Genomic DNA, 19453 nt, shown 5'->3' with positions numbered 1-19453 from the left:
AAAGCAGAGTTAGGCGCATTTGATTATCGAAACTGTGACGACCACACGTTTCGCTCTCTCCTGGGTTTCGCTCCGCCGGTATCTTCTCCCACGCCACTTTGCCCTCTCAATGAGCATCTCTCGCAATCTCTAGTGGCATACGTCATCGCTGACACGCTACTTTAAACACCGTCTACTTCCAGTTGCCGCGAGTTCGACCGTCGACTCCATCAGTTGCATGCTTGTTGGCGAACCGTGGCTGCTGTAATTGTGCCGGTGCTGAGCCACTTCAGAGGAAGTCCCTTTCAAACTGGTGTCAATCAGAGAAAAAAAATTATACTGAGCTGGCTTGTAGGAGAAGAGAAAGTAAAAGCTGCAATGCAAGGCAAATGGCTTGAAGAAAGTGATGTTGAACTAAGGCCAGAATTCATTCACTGTGGTGTTATGAACAAGATGTCAACAGTGTTATTTTTTTCTCAGGATGCACTGGAACCTATAGCAAGTATACTAAAATGCGAGTAAGATGGAGTAATGAAATTAAGAAGTTCACATATAAATAAAATCGAACAAGCTCACACAAGGTGGGGATAATTATTATTATTGGGAAAAGTCTTCATTCTGCAACGAACATGAAAAATGGCTGAGAACGGTGACAAATGATGATTCAAGACGCTACACATACGTATGAAAAATCTGTAAACGGAGGTTGTGTCGTGTTGACGTTTTAACAAGCAGACTTGTTTTTCTCAAGGCTAGAACAAGACTAATAGGCCATATAGTATACGCACTGACTATTTGCTTCATCGTCTTCATCTGTGCCCAAAACCATTGTAATCATCCTTATCGCTAGGCACGCGGGCTGTGCTGCTTATGCCTCGTGCGACTGCATTAAAACCTGGATACTGTTGTACCAGTCGTCGTCTTATAAGTGATGGAGCGTGCTTTGATTCCCACGTCCTCTTGCTCTACCGATCAGCCCTGGAGCTTCGGTCTGGTCGACAGTTGTGCTCAATGACAGCAGAACAACGCGCCCACTTCTATAAGCGGCCTCTTCTTCTTCTCAGCCAGCTGGCCCTATCTACACCATGAGTACACCACAATGTGACCCCCCGGTATTTCACTGCCTTCGCGGAGAAGACTTCGAAGAGTGGCTTGATAATTATTACAGAAGCAGTGCTTGTAATCGTAGAGACGAGGCTGACAAACTGAGCTACGTCACCTTCTACCTCAAGGATGTCGCTAAGACATGGTTCTACAACCATGAAAAAAAATTTGGCAGATCCCATGTACCTCGGAATCGACGTTATACGAAGCATGCGGAGGGAAGATGAGCACGTTGCAATTTTTTTATTGAGCGACAAGTCATGAAATGATGCTAAATATATGTACAAATGTTACACACACAGACATATGTTGAAGAGCTCCAGATGTTTATATAACCAGTTCTTTGCACTTGTGCAACGATGCAAACTGGAACATGTGTATTAGCAACACCAGAAGCTCACACGAAGCGCTGATTCTTGCGACGATGCTGGCCCTGGACACTGCTACATAAAACAACTTCAGCGCATGACAACTAACCACAATTGATGTTAACCTGACGTGGCAGCTCTATCAATGGCGTGCATATGTAATGTTTATAAAATTGGGTAGGCAGCACTGCAACCACTATCAACATTTCACGAAGATTAGCGTCTATTTGACAAGTAGTTCCGAGACCTGGTGTAGCTTTGTGGTAAAATGCTTCATTGCCACGCAGAATGCTTGGGTTCGATTCTAGCTGGGACCCTGACACTTATTCTTTGAATTCGTTGGGTCGACGCTATTGATGTCGAGTATTTCTTAATACTTGCGCGTTTAAATTGCCCATGTGTATTCTTGTTGTTTCTGGGTAGCTACTAAGTGTCAATTGCCTCTGCAGCACACATACAATTGCCTCTGCAGCACACATACAGCACACAATTGCCATACCAGCAGCACATACCCGCCCATGGTTGTGTGCCACTGTCTGGCGGGAAGCCTTTGATGACATATGTGAAGGGATTGTGACATTATTCATGTCACACCATGAACATGTCACCAGCGCGTCATATTCGTCAAACTTTACACTCCCTTGCTATTTTTGGTCCACGCCAAGGGGGTGATCACCAGAGCACACAAACGAAAGCAGTGAAGATAGATAGACAGCTAGCTATCACGTAGGTAGGTAGGTAGGTAGGTAGGTAGGTAGGTAGGTAGGTAGGTAGGTAGGTAGGTAGGTAGGTAGGTAGGTAGGTAGGTAGGTAGGTAGGTAGGTAGGTAGGTAGGTAGGTAGGTAGGTAGGTAGGTAGGTAGGTAGGTAGGTAGGTAGGTAGGTAGGTAGGTAGGTAGGTAGGTAGGTAGGTAGGTAGGTAGGTAGGTAGGTAGGTAGGTAGGTAGGTAGGTAGGTAGGTAGGTAGGTAGGTAGGTAGGTAGGTAGGTAGGTAGGTAGGTAGGTAGGTAGGTAGGTAGGTAGGTAGGTAGGTAGGTAGGTAGGTAGGTAGGTAGGTAGGTAGGTAGGTAGGTAGGTAGGTAGGTAGGTAGGTAGGTAGGTAGGTAGGTAGGTAGGTAGGTAGGTAGGTAGGTAGGTAGGTAGGTAGGTAGGTAGGTAGGTAGGTAGGTAGGTAGGTAGGTAGGTAGGTAGGTAGGTAGGTAGGTAGGTAGGTAGGTAGGTAGGTAGGTAGGTAGGTAGGTAGGTAGGTAGGTAGGTAGGTAGGTAGGTAGGTAGGTAGGTAGGTAGGTAGGTAGGTAGGTAGGTAGGTAGGTAGGTAGGTAGGTAGGTAGGTAGGTAGGTAGGTAGGTAGGTAGGTAGGTAGGTAGGTAGGTAGGTAGGTAGGTAGGTAGGTAGGTAGGTAGGTAGGTAGGTAGGTAGGTAGGTAGGTAGGTAGGTAGGTAGGTAGGTAGGTAGGTAGGTAGGTAGGTAGGTAGGTAGGTAGGTAGGTAGGTAGGTAGGTAGGTAGGTAGGTAGGTAGGTAGGTAGGTAGGTAGGTAGGTAGGTAGGTAGGTAGGTAGGTAGGTAGGTAGGTAGGTAGGTAGGTAGGTAGGTAGGTAGGTAGGTAGGTAGGTAGGTAGGTAGGTAGGTAGGTAGGTAGGTAGGTAGGTAGGTAGGTAGGTAGGTAGGTAGGTAGGTAGGTAGGTAGGTAGGTAGGTAGGTAGGTAGGTAGGTAGGTAGGTAGGTAGGTAGGTAGGTAGGTAGGTAGGTAGGTAGGTAGGTAGGTAGGTAGGTAGGTAGGTAGGTAGGTAGGTAGGTAGGTAGGTAGGTAGGTAGGTAGGTAGGTAGGTAGGTAGGTAGGTAGGTAGGTAGGTAGGTAGGTAGGTAGGTAGGTAGGTAGGTAGGTAGGTAGGTAGGTAGGTAGGTAGGTAGGTAGGTAGGTAGGTAGGTAGGTAGGTAGGTAGGTAGGTAGGTAGGTAGGTAGGTAGGTAGGTAGGTAGGTAGGTAGGTAGGTAGGTAGGTAGGTAGGTAGGTAGGTAGGTAGGTAGGTAGGTAGGTAGGTAGGTAGGTAGGTAGGTAGGCAGGCAGGCAGGCAGGCAGGCAGGCAGGCAGGCAGGCAGGCAGGCAGGCAGGCAGGCAGGCAGGCAGGCAGGCAGGCAGGCAGGCAGGCAGGCAGGCAGGCAGGCAGGCAGGCAGGCAGGCAGGCAGGCAGGCAGGTAGGTAGGTAGGTAGGTAGGTAGGTAGGTGCGCTCTAAGTCACCGAAGTTCGCTTTAAATGCTTTGCATTTTGAAAGACTTTTTTGATTGAACATTTAAGGCGCATCTCTGTCAGACATTTGGCACATCTGCAGGATGCTCTGAAGCAGCCAAACAAAATCTCGCCACTGGCATTCAAGGGCCGGATGAATCCTATACATTCTATATGAAAGACGTGCTGACTCTTGGTCGCCGAGCCCAAAATGACATTCCAGATGCCGATCGCATCCATAACATACTGAAACATGTCAACTCTGTCGGTTTGAATGCCCTCGCCATTCAGACCTCAATACAGTTCGAGACGTCATCCCTACGTGCTTATTTCGCATTTTATTCCGTGCGCCTTCCACAGGCATCCTGTAACACCCACTTCACCGGAAAAACTGAATTGCATGCTCTTATCCGCACGATAGTCCGAGAGGAACTTCATGGTCTTGTTCCGAATAACCCAGCTGTTTCCGCTGTCCAGCCTCCTCCTCCAAACCTGAGTGAAATTATCAAGGACCAACTAGTATCGCTGACAAGCGTCACACAGACCCCATCTCTAGCTATGCTTTTTCATGCGCCTTCATACGCTGAAGTTGCATCACGAGCCCCTGCACCAGTTTCATCTGTGCCTGCTGACGTTGTATGCGACCATTTGGCTCATTTGTCTTCGATAGCAGTATAGGCGCCAGTGCAACAACACTACCCGACCTGGCGTTCACCACGCCCCGTCTGCTTTTACTGTTGCATACGGGGCCATATATTCTGCTTCTGTCGCCCCCGTCAGCAGGATGAACGACAGCGGTATTCAGCTTTTGAGCATGGCATCGCCTCGAGATCAGATGCTTACGTTCTCGTGCCTTATCCAGCTTCATCACAGCGGTCTCCCTGACTTCACCAGTGCCGAGGCTTGCCGTGTTCTTCCCGCTCACCTCGCTACCGTACTTTCTCACCATGTCGGCGTATGTTGTCACCCTTACGTCCTGCTCTGACCTCTCTGGACAGCCACTCGGATAACTAGAGGCTGCAGTTCTTGGAGGGGAAACTGCCCGTTATCGCAACAATTTCTTTATCTGGCCCAGCAAATTTACTGCTCGTTTGTGTTAAAGGTGTTTCTGCTGTCGCTCATAGACACTGGCACTGCAACTTCGGTCACTCACCGCAAATTGTGTTTCCATGCACGGAAAGTCCAGACTTCTTATGTCGGTCCTATTTTATGCGGCGCTAATGACAACCTTATTTGCCCTACCGGGCAGTGTACAGCTTGCTTCCCATCGACAGAATCCGTCATAGTGTAGAGTTGGCTGTTCTTCCTTCGTGCACCCGTTCGTGCACTCATCAGATCATCTTAGGCTGGGATTTTCTATCGGCTGCGTCTGCTGTCATTTAGTGAGTTCAACCTATTATTTGTATTGCGGACACTGACCATTCTTCTCCCTTCGATTTTTCTTTGCCCCACTTTGTTACAGCTGTGGATTTTCTCCTGCCTTCTGGCCAAGAGCGCGTTCTTACAATCAGATCACGAGACATCATAGACAGTGACACAGTGGTTATCCCTTGCCAGCGCTGTCTTTTTTGAGAAATCGCCATCGCCTCTTCCCTAGTGCAGTTCTCGCGTGGTTATGCAAGCATTACTGCCTACAACACGACGCCTGAACTACTACTGCTGCCAGAGGAGACCACTGTTGCCAGCATTCTTGAGGAAGCACCAGTATGTATCGTCACTGTATCATCTGGTTCCTCCTCGCCACATTGCCCGCTCGCAGGAGGCTCATCTCGTGCTATCAAAGACACTGTAGCGTAGCGCTAGTGGCAGCTAGCCGGCTAGAGAAAAGGATGACCAGCGCTGGTGGCTCGTGGTGCCTAGAATGTTCAAGTGCTTCTGGCTGGTTGCACGCCACGGCCGCTGCTCTATTTCCGCAGCTTGCTTCCTGTACAGCCGACCTGCCTGCAGACTCCACTCCTGTCTCGGCACATGTGGAGGCCCGCGACACCGCTCCCATTATGGACCCAGAGCCCGCTGTGATGCTGCATGCCGTCAGTTTCCCTGGCACACCGGTGCCTGTTGCTGAAACCCTCGTGGACTGCCAGCCCAAAAAGGACTTTTCCAACATCTCAGACGGCAGCCACAATTTTACAGACGTGCCTGCAAAGATTTCCTCTTGCCTGTCTCAGGAGCCAGGTTACACGCCCTGTCACCAATCCACAAAGCAGGTACCAGGTAGTGTCACGGACAGCCATTCCACATTACCCCCCCCCCCCCTTCTTTTAAGACAGGAGGGGTAGAATCACGTCTACACACAGCGCACGACTCGTTCCACTTCCGGAACACACATCGCGTTGTTAACAAATGCACTGCAGTTGGCACTCAAGAAGCTGCAACGCATGACTATTGCCGTTACGTAGACCACGGCATTCGCACCACTTCCATCACCAGCATTTCCAACGCTCCTCTCTGCTTTGCTCGCTGCTCCTAACGACACGCAATAATCGTGGTCCTCGCGCGCTGCGTGGTTCCCAGTGCCACCCACCTGAACTGTCAGACTCCTCCATGTGCCTTACACCCTGATTACATTCGGACTTCACAGTGGACACTTTAGGAACTGCTGCACATGTACATAGTGTTTATATGTTCTCCTTACATCTTTTACATTCCTTTATATGGGTATAGCGCACCACAACAAGGACACTAAAAGAGACACACACACACAGTGCTAACTTGCAACTAATGTTCTATTTGTGATCACACATTCTATTTAAAAAATAGCAGTAGACCGATAAAACCTGGAAAAGATCATGTTAAGATACAGCACAGCTCATGCACGCCTCATCCCCGATTGCAACAATCTGCACTCGTCGTCAAAGTGAAGATTCTAGATACTTTTTTCTTTAGCTGACAAAGCTATGGAAGTCACACACACATTTTTCTTTCATTTTGTCAATTTCATAAGCTTCAATGATTTCACGCATAGTTCTGTCACAGGCCCTATAGAGAATACGGGTGTTTTTTTTTGTTTTTTTTGAAACACAGGGATACAACCACACCTCTGCTGGTGAAGGGCCAAATGACCAAATACAGCTTTTTCTAAGTTGCACGTGCGTTCCCCAAGTCTTTCGCTCACACACCTTGCGGATTAGCCTACGTACACGCAATCACAAGTCAAAGGAGTGCGACCGACAACACCATGACAACAATTCACAAATTTTTTCTGGTGCTTGATCTTACAATCCCATTTCCCACTACTGTCTGCATTAACCTTTTTGCACATTCCTTGTAACCGTTCGGGAGCAGAAAACACTACACCCGCACCAACCTTTCTCGCTATCTTTTGCAAGCTTGCATCAAGCTTGTGGTCGCGTGACTTTATCAGTGAATTTCGAAAACAAGAATTTATCACTGCACAATTTACCAATTTTAGTGAGTGAACGTCAGCAGAAGAACCGGTTTATTTCTTCACAGTTCATAGCTCCAGCATGCTCCAGCTGGCAAAAGATACAGCCCGAGGTCAAGGAATCTTATGAAATTGTCATTCGGTACTTCATGCATCAGCACTAGGAGAGATGACACTGTCATGAACATGGTAACAACAGAGTCAAAATTGTTACGATTACTATTGGCAATGATCAGGTCTACAGATCTAAGAACACCAATCTCATCAGTGTGCTTCACACGTTCGTCAAGAACCTTATTACGTTTCACTAAAACCAGGTTCGCTCAAGTACGGGGCTATGCAGGAACCTATACATATCCCGTTTTTTTGTTTCACAGTGTTCCCATTTCACGTCGCATAGGTCGGGTTAAGATAAAAGCAAAGGAGCTCTAAAAACTGTTCACTCAACCCACCGGCAATATTTTGAAATCGAATCACCAATGCTCTGTCGATACCTTTCGACACACACGTCGTCAACTCGGCCTGAGGGAGCATATAATAAATACATTTAACATCGATCGAAAATGCTAAAATATTTACGTTTTCATTGCCTGCGAAAAAACCTAGTGCTTCATCCGACTATTTCACCTGAAATCGGTCGTGAAGAGATACCAACTTCAAATTTTTTTGTACAAAGAAAGCAATGCACTTTTACCAGGATTCATTCTCCAAGATGATTACTCTGAAAGGGCTGTAAACTTTGGTCCATCTACACTTGAGCACCTGTTGTACTTTGTCGGGCCGGTTAACGTCGCCAATAATGTGAAGAGGATTCGATGGTGCAGAGGGCTTCTTCTGTACTTGCGTCCTCAGCCTCAGCAAAACTTCCCGAGGTGAGGACACAGAGCGAAATACCAGAGCGCAAGTCAAGATGATTATTGACAGATTCCGATGCACGAGTGGGATAAAGAGAAGACTGCATTTGCTGCGCTAGATGGGCTCTTTGAATTTAATGTGATGTCTTTTGGTCAATGCAACGCCCCAGCCACATTCAAATGAGCGGCAGACACGGTACTGCGTGGATCAAAAGGCAAGACCTGCCTTTGCTCCTTGGCCGACATTGTCATCTTTTCGTCCAGCTCCTCACAGCACGTAAAACGGCTAGACCAAGTTCCAACGTGTCTAGCTAAGGCCTGTCTCCAGCTCAACACTAAGAAGTGTCGATTTGCCAGTCACAGTATCAAGGTATTAGTCGCATCATCAGCAAACATGGTGTTGAACCCGATACCGACAAGGTTGCCGCGGTACTGCACTTTCCTACAGCCAACCACACCCAAAAACCTCTGCAGCCTTCTTGGCTTAGTGTCGTACTTCCGCTGCTTTGTGCGTGATTTTGCCACAATCGCCGTTCCTCTGCACGAACTTCTGGCCACGAGCACATCCTTTGTCTGGTCAGATGACTTCGAAACTGCTTCTCACACTCTGAAGCGGTGTCTCACATCAAGGCCAGTGCTCCGCCGTTTCGACACTACAGCACCTACTGTGTTACACACTAACACAAGTGGACTTGGCATTGGTGCTGTCTTTCTTCAGTGGAACCACGCTTCCGAAAAACAAGTCGTCGTCTACGCAAGCTGTACTCTTTCAGCTGCTTAGCGAAATTACACCATCACTAAACAAGAATGCCTCGCCATCCTGTGGTCTATACAAAAGTTTCACCCCTACTTATACAGCCAACATTTCACAGTCGTGACTGACAATCATTCTCTGTATTGATTATCAACTCTCAAGAAATTGTCAGCACGCTTTGACCGTTGGGTGCTACATTTACAGGAGTATTACTAGAGCGTCGCATATAGATCAGGTCGGCAACACTTAAATGCCGACGCTTTGTCACGTTGCCCACTCTTGCCAAGTGCCTAATTGTCACCTGCCATCTGTTCATCACTGACCAGCCAAGTTACGAGGGACAAGGCTATTGGTTTGAAAAAGTTTTTTGCTTTGGCGGACCTTTTTTTATCCACAGATCTTGCATTACTCCAACATGCATATCGATACTGCCGCACAATCATCAATTAGCTCACTGGCTTATCCTGGGCTCCAAACAGCCACTTAAGATGACAGCTTGCACGTTTAAAACTTCAAGAAGGAATGTTTTGTCAACAAATTTACCATCCTCTGTGTAACCAACAGGTTCCGGTCGTCCCTCGCTCACTTCGGCTCTAGGTGTTTGAAGTGTTTCATGCTGATGCGACAGCGGGCCACTTAGGTTTTCACAAGACCACATCAAGACTCGCTGCTTCTGGCCTAGCTCTTCCACATGTGCGGCCAAGTAGGTCGGTTCGTGTGCGATATGCCAGCACCAAAAACGTATGTCTCCTCCAGCAAGGTGCCTGCCATCTCCGCAGTGTTTGTCCACCCCTTTGAATTCGTGGCATATACTTATACAGACAATTCTGCCCACCGGTCACAGTTGGATTTGAGAAGTACTGCTGACTGGGTGAGTTGGTGCATGATACCATTGGATTGTTACTGGCGTCTACCGCCTTACTTGCTATGTGGAGACGGCAGCTCTTTTCTCTGGTGCTAACTCTGAAGTGGCTGATTTTATCCTGCGTCCCATTATCTTGCGCCAACCGTTCCGCCTAAGTGACCATGGTAAGACATTTCTTTGCTGAAATCCTCCAGGCCTCTAACACCACCCACAAGACTACATCAGCCTACCATGCGAAAACGAATGGCTTACCAAAGTGTTTTCACTGAACTTTGTCAGACATGATCTCCATGTATCTTCAACAAGATCACGAAAACTGGGACACTACACTTCCTTTGTCACATCCGCCCACAATACTGCCATACAACGTATTACAGCCTATTTTCCCTCGTGTATGGCCAAAAGTTGACAGACTTTAATTCTGGGCACCATCTTTTTGTCCACATCCTCTGTTCCATCTTCGTCTCACCCAGAAGAGTTCGCTGCTCGCGTCGCCCGTTGCCGTGAAATAGCCCGTGCCGACACTGCTACTATTCAGAACAAGAGAAAGGTCACTATTGATCCAAAACGTCGAGTTGTAACATTCTGGCCCTGACGACGAATTACTTCAGTGGACACCTGTTCGTGCACTTGGGCTTTGTGAAAAATTCCTTCACAGATATCTCGGTCCATGAACCGTGCTGGATTATCTGATGTAAACCATCGAGTCACTCATGTCAGCGCGGCTCCTGATGGGCGTCGCCGCAGCATCAAGATGGCTCATGTATCTCGCCTGAAACAATATATTCCGTGTTCCCACTCTTTCCGACTTGCTGCGCTGCCTGCTTTTGCAAAGGGGCGGGGGAGGGACGAATAGTGTGAGCACTGACTATTTGCTTTATGATCTTCATCTGTACCCAAAACCAGTGTATTTATCATCATTGTTAGGTACACGGGCTGTGCTGCTTGTGCCTTGCACGACTGCATTAAAATCTGGCTACTGTCGTACCAGTCGTCGTCTTATAAAGTGCATATATATTACACACACAAGACATTCGTTTGGTGCACACGGTGTCGGCCTTGTGTACATTCGAGGAAGCAGCTAAAAGCAATATTTCCAGCTGTGATAAACAAAGCGTTTTGGAGTATATATACCATGTTTTTATATTTTGCGTGTGAGTGTTAATAGAGCATAAACTATGTTCTGTTGAAGTTTTACTTGAAGTACTGTGTGGCGAGGCTCTTCTTTAGAGACATTGGGACGTACAAAACATCAAGATAATTTAAGGAAATTGTAGGACAATACCCAAGTTCAGCATGTGCTGAATTTAGCACTATATTCACTGTTGTGAACAGGAAGTGGCCCCAAACGTACATCAAGTCAGACTTAGCCACAAAGAGTAATCCCCCTTCATTCTAAGTTGGCATTACATGCTATTATCATGAAGTTGAAAACAAAGTTTCTCTTGGTTCATGACTTCTTTGCGCAAACACGTACACGGACACAAGGAAAAGAGGCAAACAACACGGGCGCAACTCACAACTAGTTTATTTTGAACGACGAACTGTACTTATATCTTCACGTAGCCCACACGCCCCCCCATCGGTGGATCCAGGAACAAACGAGATAACCTAAAGAAAGCTTATTCAGCGCTACGTCATGATAAGAACCACAAAACAACAAAAAATTGAAAAGTTCACGCATCTGCAGACGGATTGTTGCACGTGCCTTTCAAAAAGTCAAATTCTTTATCGGACATGGTGACGGAAGCTTGGCCAACACATTTTTCTCCCATGCTTCTAATATGGAATGCTTCAATCAACTCCCTGTTAATTTTTCTCTTGTGAGTTGACAGAATATTTGTGTCTGTAAAAATTGGTACGCACCCACAAGACTTGCAGTGATCCACCAGATGTGTTCGTCCTGAACTACGTAATGCCCAGTCGTGCTCCCTCAACCGTGTGTTTACACACCTTCCAGTTTGCCCGACATAAGATCTGCCACAGCTGAACGGAACCTGGTATACCACTGCTATTCTGCAAGACCGGTATTGTTGGCTGTGTTTCACCTGGCAGCTGTTCTTATTCTGCGTAGTGCCGGACTCCACCATGTTCCGAAGTCGTGGACACAACTTTGACAGTTTGTTGGGTGCTGTAAAAACCGAGGTTACTCCGTATCTCGCTGCTACGTTCTTCAGGCCATGGGACAACCTATGAACATATGGGAGAACTGCAAGATATAAGTACAGTTCGTCGTTCAAAATAAACTAGTTGTGAGTTGCACCCGTGTTGTTTGCCTCTTTTCCTTGTGTCCGTGTTTGCACAAAGAAGTCATGAATGAATACCAACTCGCCCAACTTTCAGTACTGTTGTTACAAATTTCTCGTGGTTGTTTGTGCTACATTTCTTGTAGGAGACATCTTTCTGTGCAGTGCTTAGTAAATTGTATTGTAAAAAGTTTGCAGTGACGCGGTATGGGATAAAATCGTGTGAATTAATCGGTGCTAACACATTCTCAGAAGTGGCTTCGCCAACTTCCAGCAAGTCACTATGTGGTATACTATTACGGTAAACGGAAGGCCGTATCCCGTGCAGCCTAATGTACCGGCACTATAAACAGCTCTTTAAAAAGAAAAAAGGAAACGCCGATCCTATCCACACACTTTTAGTGAACGGTGAGTTCGCTTTCGATGCACCACTAAGCACGCAGCCCCCTCTTGCACGCAGCACCCTCTTGAGGCGCTTGTAAATACACAGCGCGTGATGTGATTGTGTTGAACTGCTTGCCTAGATATACATCAAACATTGCGTAGGCAGCCAGCGCCGCTCCCACTTCTTCGCGTATCTGCCCATCACACAAGCGCCTCGAGAGGGGTAGCCGGGGTTAGTAGCACAAGGCACTCGACAGAAACATACTACGTTATGACATGCACGCTCACACGCGTTCTTTGACAGGAAGATCAACAAGATGCTCCTTTGGTAACGCAGCGTTCAGACAAGTGCGCGCTCGATCGAAACCCATGCTTCGATAGAGTCTTCACATACGCAAGGGTGCGCGCACGGAGTGATAGTTAAGAGGCGAGAACGCGTCAAGGCCAGCTGGCTTTCCTGGATTAAGGACCATACCAACGGCGAGCCATCAAAACATGGCTCGACGATCCACCTTCGTGGCGACGACGCCCAGCGTACAACTGGACGAAGCACTTACCATACAAATCGCCGAATGTGTTCCCGCAGCGCACGGAATACTTATCGCGCGGCACCACAGAACACCTGGCGGCACCTCGTACACACACAACTTGACGAACCGCACAAGTCTCCCGACAAAAACAAACATGCCAAGCCCCACGGTGCCAAGCCCCCGAATAATGGATTCATATCGGATTAGCTGTGCCCCGAAACTACAGCCATTGAAATGCTCAACAGCATGGGCTTTGAGATTTAAAGCTGAGACCTAAAAGATAACGTTTGTATTATTAATCAGAGCATGTAATTAGGCTAAATAAGTCATATACAAACACTCTGTTACAAATGAGTGTGAACATAACCTGTTGCAAAAACATAAAAGTTGCAATGTGCCTAAATAATATAAACTTTGACAAGAATTTATAGAGTCTATAATTAATAAAGGAAAAGTTTAACTGCGCGTGTGTTGGCTCGTTAAAATGCTTTGTCTGCTTCGGAAGAGATCCGAGCCAAGCCAGCGCTTGTGAAAACAATATGGCAGAAAATGATCCGCCGGCAGCAGCCGCGCTTTTTTCGGCGCCCGAGATCGGGACACGCAAGCTGGGACCACGCGTTTCTCCGAGGCAGATGGAGATGCTGCTGGATTTTGTGAACGAGCACCCATACCTGGTAAACGGCTGCAAGGAGAAGACAAAGCAAGTAGAGCCGTGGGAGCGCGAACAGCTCTGGGAGGAAGCGGCCTCCAAACTCAACGCCAAAGGACCAGCAGTGAAAACACGTTACGCCTGGCGAAAGTTTTGGTCCGGCCGGGCGCCGCAAATCAAGAGGACGGTAGCGCGGGTCGCCAAAATGAGGTGAGAGGATTGGCTGCCGAGGCAAAGCGAACTTTGCGTTCTGGTGTGTGCACTATGCGCTTTTGAAATTGCCTCCACGCAGGCTTGCCTCGTAACTGCCGAGACCCGGTCTTTCTGATTTTCCTTGATTTGTGTGTGCTTCGTGATTGTTCGATTTGGCTAATTGGGCTACCGTGTTGCGTTCGGGCTGGGCGAGTTCCGCAGTAATAGATCTCTACCGGGGTACGTCACAGCGTGACGTCACCGGTGCACGTACAAGGCGGTGGTTGGCAAAACATTCCCGCCGGTGGCTGAGTGGGGTGCAATCGCTCAGTGCTTGAGGCAATTTTTTTTTCCGTTTTGAAAGCCTAATCTTCTTCTCACAGTGGAAACATTAGCTGTGGTATGTGTCTGAGAAAATCTTGGTGTGTGATAAAGTGCGTGAGGAAATATTCGCCACGCTTCCTGGCTGCTCATCTCGGAGAAGTGAGCACACAGCGGCCTGTGCGAAGAACAGCGGCATCGTCTTCGAAAATGTGCAGTGTTGACTGTGGTGTTTAGTGTGCGTTGAAAGGCATCGATAATATTGCCACGTTCCATTTCCCAAGTTTTTGTTATCGTCCCAAAAACACCACACGATTCTCAGCGCAAACCGCGCCTGCAGTTTTCGAGAAGGTTCCGGACTGTAGTAGATCATTTCGATAATATCACGCCCACGGTGCGAACGGTACAGATTGTTCTGGAACCTACGGCACCACCAGCGATAACGCTAGAACATTCAACGGCAAGAGTATAAATGCCGACGCGCTTCGCCGCTTGTCAGTTGTTGATCGAAGGCCGACGCTCCGTTCGCGGCTATCAGTCCGAGACTGCTATCTGTGCGAGACTGCTGCTGTAATTGGACTTTCCGTTTACCGGGCGCAGGTTCGCCCAAATAAACAGTTAAATCCCAACACGAAGTCTCCTGTCTTCGGCCACATCACGACCCCGTGACATCTGGTGGAGGTGCTGCTTCGTTCATGTACCGGACGCCCCCGTCAAGCTGTGAACCCAGCCCACGTCGCGGAGAAGACACCGACGCCAACCAGGAGCTGCGAACAAGCCGCCGACAGCAAGGGCTACCACCGGAGTACTACGGGCTTCTACAAGACAAGGCACGGAAGACCAAGGCCATGACCGCGACTGCAGCGACAATGACAACCGCAGCGTCCCAGCCCACGATGGTCATGCATCAACCCAGGGAACCACCAATTTTCCATGGGTCATCGTTCGAAGACCCGGAGCCCTGGCTAGAAACATACGACCATGTGGCCGCCCTCAACCATTGGGATCATGACGAAAAGCTGCGTCGTGTGTTCTTCTATTTGGAAGACACCGCAAGGACCTGGCTCGAAAATCGGGAGTCCACGCTCCCCGAACGTGGGATGTTTTCTGTGGCGCATTCCTGCAAACGTTCGCGAGCGTCGCTTGCAAAGAGAGGGCCGCTGCTTTATTAGAGACCCGGGTTCAACTACCAAATGAAAATGTCGCCATTTTCACAGGAGAAATGACCCGACTATTCCGTTACGCTGACCCAGACATGCCTGAGGAGAAAAAAGTTCGTTTCCTCATGCGAGGGGTCAAACAGGAGCTCTTCGCGGGACTGATGAGAAACCCACCAAAAACCGTCCAAGAATTTGTAGCCGAAGCGACCACTATCGAAAAGACCCTGGACATGTGCACCAGACAGTATAATCACCGATTGACTGCAGACTGCACTGCTGCTCAAGCCAGTAACTCCGGAGACCTGCGTGAAACGATCCGAGCGATCGTGCGGGAAGAGCTGCGCAAGCTGTTGCCTTCGGAGCAGCCTCAAGTGGATTCAATCGCCGACATTGTGCGAGAAGAAGTTCGGCAATCGCTTCAAATTCCCCACGCACCGCTGCCCGAGCAGGAAGCTATGAGCTATGCCGCTGCACTGCGCCACAACGCTCCTCCCCGTCCACGCCACCACCACCCCCACCGACGTCATACCGTTCGCCAGCGGCCCAGCGCAGTGCACCGAGGAAGAGTGACGTCTGGCGCACCCCTGACCATCGCCCGCTCTGCTACCACTGCGGCGAGGCCGGACACACATACCGCCGCTGCCAGTACCGACAGATGGGACTGCGTGGCTTCGCCGTCAATGCACCGCGCCCACAGCCAGGAGAACGACCACGCGACATCGCCGACTACCTGACAGGAACTCGGTGGACACCACGAAGCCCTTCGTGTTCGCCGTCGCCCAGCCGCCGCACGTCACCGCACCACCGGCAGTACTCTGGCCCAACGCGGGGCCGGTCTCCTAGCCCGTATCCGGGAAACTAAGGGCAGCAACCGGTGGAGGTGCGGTTGCTGTGCGACGAACTACCGAAGATCCTCCGACGACGCGACGGAGCTTACCGAACACAACGCCAACCAGGCAAAGCCCTGACGGCGAAAGCTCACTTACCGAAGGTGGCCTGACGATGCAACATGGAAGCAGCGGAACAAGCCGACGCAGCCGTGACCCGACGCCACGCCCTAACTGTAATGCGAGACGGCGAACTAGCGACCTTGACGTTCTTATCGACGGCCACAGTGTGACCGCTCTCGTCTATACTTACGCCGACTATTCTGTCATCAGTGGGTCGTTCGCCGCGAAGTTAAAGAAAGTTAGGACAGCTTGGAAAGGCCCTGAAATCCACACAGCCGGAGGTCATCTCCTAACGCCTGCAGGAATCTGCACAGCGAGAGTCACCATTAATGGCCGTACTTATCCTACAGACTTCGTAGTCCTACAGCGTTGCTCAGGAGATGTCATCCTTGGCATGGACTTCTTATGCCTCCATGGTGCTGTCATCAACCTAAAAACAAAGTCGATAACGTTATCCACAGAAGAAGCACTACCGCCGCACACGCCGTCAGGACACCATGCCTTGAATGTGCTGGAAGAACAAGTCACCATTCCGTCTCACTCAAACGTCATTATTTCAGTCAGCGCTCCTACATCACCTGACTTGGAAGGCGTCGTTGAAGGCAGTCAGCATCTGTTGGTCACCCGAAATATTTGCGTCGCAAGAGGAATTGCAGAACTGCGGGGAGGCAAAGCAACGGTTATGCTCACAAATTTCAGCACTGAGTACAAACATGTGAACAAAGGAACAACGTTCGCATACATCGAAGAAATTGTGGACGCCACCAGTGCTTTCGCCCTCGCCGATTCTGCGGAACCTGCTCAGAGGAACCAAGCCCCTCCCACAGCTTTCGACGTCAATCCCAGACTTCCGAACGATAAGCAAGAACAGCTCAAGCCCCTGCTCCTGCAATACGAAGATTGCTTGTCGTCATCGAAAATTCGGCAGGCCCCAATCACGAAACATCGCATCATAACCGAAGAAAATGCTAGACCACTCTCTCAGAGTCCGTACAGGGTTTCGACGCGAGAACGTGAGGCCATGAAGAGACAAGTTGATGAAATGCTGCGGGATGACATCATCCAACCGTTCAAGAGTCCATGGGCGTCCCTCGTGGTGTTAGTGAAGAAAAAGGATGGGACCCTACGTTTCTGGAATGATTATCGCCACCTGAACAAAATCACAAGAAAGGACGTGTATCCTCTCCCACGAATAGACGACGCACTTGATCGGCTCCATAACGCCAAGTACTTTTCGTCAATGGACCTCAAGACTGGCTATTGGCAAATCGAAGTCGACGAAATAGACCGAGAGAAGACGGCATTTATAACACCGGACGACCTCTTCGAGATTGAGGGGATGCCCTTCGGCCTTTGCTCAGCGCCTGCAACGTTTCAACGCGTTATGGATACAGTACTGGCAGGATTGAAGTGGCAGACTTCCCTTGTGTACTTGGACGTCGTCGTCGTGTTTTCCTCGAGTTTCGACGAGCATCTTCGGCACCTTGAAGCTATACTTCAAGTCATCAAGATGTCCGGACTCAGACTGAAGCCAGAAAAGTGCAGATTTGCGTACGAAGAGCTCTTGTTTCTGGGGCACGTGATTACCAATTCTGGAGTTCGTCCCAATCCACGGAAAACAGCCGCCATCGCCGACTTCCCGCCGCCCACTGACAAGAAGGCGGTGCGCCGATTTCTGGGCCTGTGCGCCTATTATAGGCGGTTCGTGAAAAACTTCGCCCGCATCGCCGATCCTCTCACTAACCTTACCAAGGCCGACGTGGAGTTCAAGTGGGAAACACCACAGCAACACGCTTTCCAGGAGCTTAAACATCGCCTCCAGACGCCTCCGTTACTTGCCCATTTCGACAAATTCGCCGAGACAGAAATACATACTGATGTGAGCAGCGTAGGTCTTGGCACCTCTTGTGCAGAGGGCTGACGGACTTGAAAGGGTTATTAGTTACGCCAGCCGATCGCTATCCAAAGCAGAAGCAAATTATTCCACAACAGAGAAGGAATGCCTCGCCATCATCTGGGCTACGTCGAAATTTCGCCCCTATCTCTACGGCAGGCCCTTCAAAGTTGTGAGCGACCACCACGCCTTGTGTTGGCTAGCCACCTTGAAGGACCCTTCAGGTCGCCTCGCACCATGGAGCCTGAGACTTCAAGAATATGACATTACTGTCATTTACAAGTCCGGCAAAAAACACTCTGGCACCGACTGTCTCTCTCGTGCGCCTGTCGACCAACCGCTACCCGACGACCCGGATGACTACTACTTCTTGGGAACGATAACTACCGACGACTTCGCTGAACGACAGCAAGCCGACCCGGAACTTAAGGCCCTAATAGAATACCTCGAAGGCAGGACCGCCGAAGTCCCGAAGGTATTCAAGCGCGCACTTGCGTCGTTATTTCTAGGAAACGGTCTTCTACAAAAGAAAAACTTTTCACCGGTTCGAGCTAAGTACCTCCTTGTGGTGCCTTCAGCTCTGCGACCAGAACTCCTGCAGGCCCTGCACGACGATCCGACGGCAGGGCACCTCGGTGTTTCTCGCACGCTCGTGAGGATACAAGAAAGGTACTACTGGCCATGTTTTACCACCGACGTCACTCGTTATGTGAGGACATGCCGGGACTGTCAGCGACGCAAGACACCGCCGACAAGGCCAGCGGGACTTCTGCAGCCAATTGATCCACCTTGCCGACCTTTCCAGCAGATTGGTATGAACCTACTGGGGCCGTTCCCGACGTCGGCTTTCGGAAACAAGTGGATCGTGGTAGCTACCGACTACCTCACCCGCTACGCCGAGACAAAAGCCCTGCCAAAAGGCAGTGCATCCGAGGTAGCTAAGTTCTTTGTCGAAAATATCGTCCTACATCACGGTGCCCCGGAGGTCCTTATCACTGACAGAGGAACGGCATTCACTGCCGACTTAACTCAAGCGATCTTGGCATACAGCCAAACAAACCACCGCCAGATGACAGCGTACCACCCACAGACCAACGGCCTCACCGAGCGGCTTAACAAAACGATCGCCGACATGCTGTCAATGTACGTCGATGTCGAACACAAGACGTGGGACGCCATTCTTCCGTATGTGACCTTCGCATACAACACGGCGGTGCAGGAGACGACGCAGATATCTCCATACAAATTGGTCTACGGAAGGAGCCCGGCAACGGTGCTCGATGCCATGTTACCCAACATCACCGACGAAGAAAACCTCGATGTGAGCGAGTACCTTCAACGCGCCGAAGAAGCCCGACAACTTGCGCGTCTCCGTATCAAGAATCAACAGACGACCGACAGCCACCGTTACAACCTTTGACGACGCTTCGTGGAATACCAGCCCGGTGAACGTGTTTGGGTGTGGATGCCGATACGCCGACGTGGACTAAGTGAAAAGCTTCTGCGACGGTACTTTGGACCGTACAGGGTGGTTCGACGTCTCGGCCCACTTGATTACGAGGTTGTTCTCGACGGCATCACGTACTCTCAAC

General features: G+C 49.5%; 2 protein-coding genes across 6 annotated transcripts in view; one reads left to right on the top strand and one right to left on the bottom strand.

Annotated features, from left to right (window-relative positions):
- LOC119166717 (BTB/POZ domain-containing protein 9) overlaps positions 1-12903 on the bottom strand; it is a 160784-nt gene extending 147881 nt beyond the window's left edge. Inside the window, exon 1 of one of the 2 annotated variants that reach the window (XM_075882438.1) lies at positions 12723-12903. The gene's annotated coding sequence lies outside the window, so the exon portion shown is untranslated. The remainder of the gene's footprint in view (positions 1-12722) is intronic. The other variant, XM_037418043.2, reaches the window with a different exon arrangement.
- Positions 12904-13204: 301 nt separating this feature from the next.
- LOC119166716 (uncharacterized) overlaps positions 13205-19453 on the top strand; it is a 178329-nt gene continuing 172080 nt past the window's right edge. For 2 of the 4 annotated variants that reach the window (XM_037418040.2, XM_037418042.2), the window contains exon 1: positions 13207-13554. In XM_037418040.2, the coding sequence (XP_037273937.2) occupies positions 13235-13554 (320 nt within the window). In that variant the 5' untranslated portion in view covers positions 13207-13234. Of the gene's footprint in view, positions 13555-19453 lie in introns of all 4 variants that reach the window. The other 2 variants (XR_012888477.1, XM_037418039.2) reach the window with 2 other exon arrangements.

The sequence above is a fragment of the Rhipicephalus microplus genome, unplaced genomic scaffold (assembly GCF_043290135.1).
Source record: "Rhipicephalus microplus isolate Deutch F79 unplaced genomic scaffold, USDA_Rmic scaffold_12, whole genome shotgun sequence".
NCBI lineage: Eukaryota > Metazoa > Arthropoda > Arachnida > Ixodida > Ixodidae > Rhipicephalus > Rhipicephalus microplus.
Note: the sequence above shows the minus strand (reverse complement) of the source record. Positions and strands in the feature narration are given on the sequence as shown.